This window comes from Alosa sapidissima, chromosome 5, assembly GCF_018492685.1.
Source record: "Alosa sapidissima isolate fAloSap1 chromosome 5, fAloSap1.pri, whole genome shotgun sequence".
NCBI lineage: Eukaryota > Metazoa > Chordata > Actinopteri > Clupeiformes > Clupeidae > Alosa > Alosa sapidissima.
The window spans coordinates 19,181,494-19,187,493 of NC_055961.1; the positions used below are offsets into that span (position 1 = coordinate 19,181,494).

General features: G+C 43.0%; 1 protein-coding gene across 4 annotated transcripts in view; it reads left to right on the plus strand.

Annotated features, from left to right (window-relative positions):
- sez6a (seizure related 6 homolog a) overlaps positions 1-6,000 on the plus strand; it is a 122,399-nt gene that overhangs the window by 92,372 nt on the left and 24,027 nt on the right. For all 4 annotated transcript variants that reach the window (XM_042093411.1, XM_042093412.1, XM_042093413.1 and 1 more), the window contains exons 5-6: positions 2,492-2,677; positions 5,758-5,926. In XM_042093411.1, the coding sequence (XP_041949345.1) occupies positions 2,492-2,677; positions 5,758-5,926 (355 nt within the window). The remainder of the gene's footprint in view (positions 1-2,491; positions 2,678-5,757; positions 5,927-6,000) is intronic.

The window sequence follows — 6,000 nt, forward strand, 5'->3', positions numbered from 1 at the left end:
GATTTGAGTGATTTTACAAAAAAATCTTCACTCAACTTTGGCTAGTTTTCCTCAGTGTCTTCCTCTGAGACATTGTTGACCCAGGGAGGGTAATACACGAGATGCTATTTCCCTCCTGTTGGCAAATAACAACAGAGGCCCTTCCATTAGCGTCTGCTGTCTGCAACCCCACAGCCTCCCAATTTTCCCCACTGTTCTCCAACGCTCTCATTACGTGTAATAGCAAAACAATCAGGCTTTATGGTCGGGAAAGCACCCAGGCGCTGTGGAAATGACAGCCAGGGAATGGTGCTTTCTTAATTCCTGTGAGATTGTTGAGACATTAAGCGACGTCTCCAGTGGTTAACACAGAGCTGGGGTGGGGTGGATGTGTGGAAATGGTGACCCATTAAAGTTATAATGACAGCAGTAGGGTTGGATGCAGTCGTATCTCAATGGGTGATCAAGAGTGCCTGGTCATTCTCCCTCTCCTCTGCCGGCATGGCTCGCCGATTTACTGATGCGGAAAAGAAGCCCTTTTCATCACAGAGGTTGAATTTACCAGGCTGGGGCCTGTGAGGGCGGGAGAGAGAGAGTGAAAGAGAGAGTGAGTGAGTGTGAGAGAGAGAGAGAGAGAGAGAGAGAGAGAACTTGGTAAAGTGAAAATCAATGCTGCTACAATAGCCTGAAACCACACCATTGGTGCAACAATAAATGGCACAATTCACTAGCAGTATATAAATCAGTCCATAACTGTCTGTTAGTAGAAGATTTGGCCAGCAGACAAATAGAATGGAGAGGGTATGTTTGAGGTGCTTTGGAAATTGGTCTTATTATGAACAGTTAGTCTTTTTATGGCACCAAATCAGCAAATGGCACTTTCAGCAGATGAAATATTGTTAGAGTATATTTAATCATTGTGATGTTAACTACAAGCGGAAAGATGCAGTATAAGTAAGTATATATACTTTTTTGATCCTGTGAGGGAAATTTGGTCTCTGCATTTAACCTAATCGGTGAATTTGTGAAACACAAATAGCACACAGTGAACACACAGTGAGGTGAAGCACACACTAATCCCGGCGCAGTGAGCTGCCTGCTACAACGGTGGCGCTCGGGGAGCAGTGAGGGGTTAGGTGCCTTGCTCAAGGGCACTTCAGCCGCAGCCCACTTTTTTCTGTGGGATGTACTTGAGAGGGAGGGGAGTTTTTTGTTTTATTGACCATTAGAAGCAATAGTGCGGTAGTTTAAAACCTTAAAACACGTTTTAGTGTTGGTTTTTATACACAAGGAGGCGAGAATGGAAGAGAGGGATTAAGTGAATGGACTTAAAACATGGTGATTAAGTTTGAATATGTTTGGAATTCTTGATTAGGCCATTACTGTGTTGACCTTAAAACACCAAATCAAGGACAAAATATCCTCAAGCTATTGTTTAAAAATTACATTTAAAATGATTCAGTCATGTGCCTCATCTAATTGTATTATCAATTAAGCCCCCCCCCCCCCCCCCCCCCAAAAAAAAAAGTCCAATGCTGTGAGGTTAATTATGTTGGTGGGGTCAGTGACTTACATTGAATACCATATAGAATATCAAATGAAATCTCTAATCAGCGTGTGGCATGTATGCATTTTAATTGAAGGTCTGGGGCCGTAATGGAAATGCTGGACAAGGTGCGAACGGAACGGAAAGTCGGTGCGAACGGAACGCTTGAGTTGCGTGCCTGGTGCAGCCTGCCTGATAGAGCCTGGCAAGCAGCCCAAGGCATACCAGAGGAGGTGCAGGCTCCAAGGCATACCAGAGGAGGTGCAGGCTCTGCATGGGATGGGGGAAGGGGAGGGGGAGGTGCTGTGGGGGAGGAGGTGTTTCTTTAGAGCCTCCATTCCTGACAAGGCCACATCGATCTGTCAACCTGGCGAACTAACATTTGCTGCCCTCCACTCCGGCTGATGTTCATTCCATTTAAGAGAGCCAGAGGAAGACCAGCCCTGGGAGCGGCAGGCCTGTCTGTCTGTCAGTCTGTCTGTCTGTCTGTCTGTCTGTCTTCACAAATGACACTGACATTGTGTCCAGGCAGTGAAGTTCATTTGAAGCGCTATCATGAAAACACTTTCCTGTGTGATCATTCATTGAAGAGGTTGTTGACATTTGCTGTGTCATGACATCAAATGTTTTTGTCTCCATAAATAAAATACATTTACATTTATTCAGTTAGCTGACGCTTTTATATAAAGCAACTTAAAACAATGTTACAAGGAATAACATTCAAGCTTCAATGACCTCAGGTAACAATACATACTACAACAATAAATGCTAGTACCAGAGGATGAGAGTGCAGAAGTTTAAGAACTAGTCAAAGTGTAGTTGTAGGTGATAGTGGTAGAAGTAGGAAGAGGTAGAAGTAGAAGGAGGGAAAAGGGAGGGAGGTGCATGGTAAGTGCATGGAAAGTGCATGGTAAGTGCATGGTAAGTGCATTAATCAATTTTCAAATCAATTTTGTCTCTTCTCAGCCTTCGTTCTGAGCTGTGGCCTTCCAAAGAGGCCCGCCAATGGTGAGGTGACTGTCAGCAGTCTCAGTGTTGGAGGGGAGGCCTTCTTCTTCTGTCTGACTGGCTACCAGCTCCAGGGCTTCTCCTCGCTCACCTGCCGCAACGCCACCACCCCCTACTGGACTGGCAGAGAACCCAAATGCCAAGGTAAGAAGGGCCTGTGTATGCCTGTGTGTGTGTGTGTGTGTGTGTGTGTGTGTGTGTGTGTGTGTGTGTGTGTGTGTGTGTGTGGTATGTTCTGGAGGTTGTGTATAGTTTTTAAAAGGAACCCAAATGCCAGGGTAAGAAGGCCAAAAAAGGCACACTATTTGTGTGTATATATATATATAGTATATATCATTGGTTCCCAAAGACTGGGTCGCGACCCACAGGTGGGTCGTAGGAGATTTTATTTGGGTCGCCAGCATAGCCTAGTGACAATTTATGTTGTGTAATACCCCTAGCTTATACCTTATATAGATTAGGAAAGCTAACAGCTTTCTATTAGGATCTAGTTTGTTAACTACCACAGTCACGAGTTGGGTCGCGATAGTCTGCCATTTTTAAAAAAGTGGGTCCCCAGAAAAAAAGTTTGGGAAACACTGGTATATATAGTATAGTATATTCAGAGCATATGCAAACATTTGACATGCTGTACTTCTCAATTAAGCTTACTCTTAACTGTGTGAACATACCCCCATACACCAATCTAAGTCTTTTAGATATTTTTGTATAGATAGATAGATAGATAGATAGATAGATAGATAGATAGATAGATAGATCATTTAGGATAGTGTTTCTCAAAGTGTGGTCCATGAGCAGATGTGGTAAAATATAATATAGATGAGTTGTTTGCACTATTGAACCAACTTGTATGTGAATCCAAGAGTTCTGCAAGACTGCCTGTAAGCTACACCTGTTAAATCACATGAATCCTCTGAGACAATAAGCACGGTGCAAAGACAATAACCAAGGTGGTTCAGCGAGTAGGCCTATTGTGTAATATACTGTTGAAGTAGGTCTACTGTTTTGTTTTTTTAGTTAGGTGGTCCGTGATTTTTTTTTATTGGTTAAGTGGTCCTTGGTCTGAAAAAGTTTGAGAAACACTGATTTAGGATGAAGTGTCCTATGAGGGACATGTCTTCAGACACACTGCAGACTGCACAGATAAGAGTAAAGACATGAGACTGGTCTGGAAAGTTCAACCGTGAAAGTGTCTCTGGGCCTCTGTCTGTTCCCTTGCCCTGGAGAAGTCCCCGATCATGCCAGATTAAATCAGCCAAAGCCAGGGTAGAAGGAACGCTCTGAGATATCAATGAGTCAGTGAGATGTCTTAGATGTCTTGTCAGATATTTGGAGAACTCACAGAGGCCAGACGGAATGTCAGTTCAGGTAAGTTTTTATTTGTCTGGATGAAAACTAACCTAGATATCATAAGCGTCAATAGACCCTGTGGTTAGTGTACCGGTAGCAGGTTGGAATCATGTGCCCATTAATCTAAAAAGTCACTTCAATAGCAAAATCATTCCAAATATGGACATGAACATACTGCATTGTTTGGAACTCAGCATGTCACAAATACATAAACATTCTAAAAATACTACAGTATTACAGCCCTGAAAGCCATCATGTCATGCACCCAGACAGGGAAACTGACATTGTTGATTTCATTAATATAAGGAGTGGACAAACTGTTAGTAGTTAAAGGCTATACTTAAGATAAGATAAGATAAGATAAACTTTATTGTCCCTCCAGGGGAAATTTGTCTTGGGCTGTAAAGTGCATTCACTGTGAACAACAGTGATCTGATGCCAACCCTGGCTGTGCCCGTAGCCTAGTCAGTGCTAGTTTGCACATTGTGTGTGTTTTCAACTCCAGGTGCTAATAAGAGGTCCTCTGTTTCTCATCTATTTAAGCTGACTGGGGCGGGCTGTGAGATCTTGATCAAATCATTGGCTGAATCATAAGTGCGTTGTCAATAACTGTGAATATGTACAAATATGCTAGTATTCCACCACATCTCTGTGAGCCCTGGTGTATATTTACATATTGTTATTTGCGGTATCCATTGCATTCCTTATTAGCATGCATATGTGACATTAGCATATATATTGTAAGTATTCAAAGTTGTGCAAGTTTTGCAGCCATGCAGTTTGCTATTGCTGTATTTGTGCTGTCAACAATACATAGAATTTGTGTCGCAGGAGACAAACCAGATAACTGCTGATAATGAATCTGGTCCTAATATTAGATAATATATAGACACTATAGATCGGTCTCACAGTCAGCAGTTAATAGGGCGGTTTTCTCAATCACTTCTGTTGTATGTTTGTTATACTTAATTGAGCTATGCACTGGGTGTGCAATGTGTATGTCATTGCGCTGGTGTGTACAAACAGTTTCTCGGGGTTTTTTTTACATACACACCCATGCTCACACACACACACACACACACACACACACACAGATAGAGAGAGAGTTGCAGATAGGAAGAGTGATAGAGAGAGAGAGGAAGAAAGAGAGAGAACCAAATGAGGCATCGGATAAGGACCAATTTCCGCCCCTTGTAATACTTCAAAATAATATTTGATGAACCTTACATTTTTCAGTAGTGAGAAGGGTGTAGATTTGGACAAAATCTGGTTTGGCTCATACTGGGAGCATTTATTACCTAAAATACCCAATTTTGTTTACCCTGCTCGGAGTTTGGTGTTAGGCTGGTGGGTGCCCTATTTCTGCCCACTCACTCTGGCCATCAAGTTGCAATTAGGGACATTATAATGTAGTAGTGTATTGAAAACCACATTCAGACTCATTTTTATTCTCCCGAGACCCCTAGCTCACTAGGTAATCAGCTCATTAGCTCAGATCAGTGGAGAACTACTACAGAAAACATTTGGGACAAAACTAAGTATAGTAAAAGAGAGTATGAGTGTTGTCCCCAATGTTTTATATATGCGGCATCACAAGTATTTTCCATTTACTTTATGGACATTTTTGAACATGAGTGCCATCTCTTATGCCTTCAGTCTCCTTACATTGTCATGTCCTCTGTCTCTGTCTCTGTCTCTGTCTCTCTCTCTCTCTCTCTCTGTCTCTCTCTCTCTCTCTCTCTGTCTCTGTCTCTGTCACTCTCTCTCTCTATCTGCCTCTCTCTCTTTCTCTCTATCTGCCACTCTCTCTATCTCTCTTTCTCTCTATCTGCTATTCTCTCTCTCTCTCTTTCTCTCTCTCTCTCTTTCTCCAGCCTCATGTGGTGGGATGATTAAAAATGCCACTCTGGGTCGCCTGGTCTCGCCAGGGTTTCCAGGTAACTACAGCAACAACCTGACGTGCCACTGGGTTCTGGAGGCCCCTGAGGGCCACAGGCTCCACGTGCACTTTGAAAAGGTGGCCCTCGCAGAGGACGACGACAGGTACGCAACGCTGTCTACTAGACCTTTCCAATTACAGGTGTGGTCAAAAATCTCCAGGCACACTCAGGTGTGAG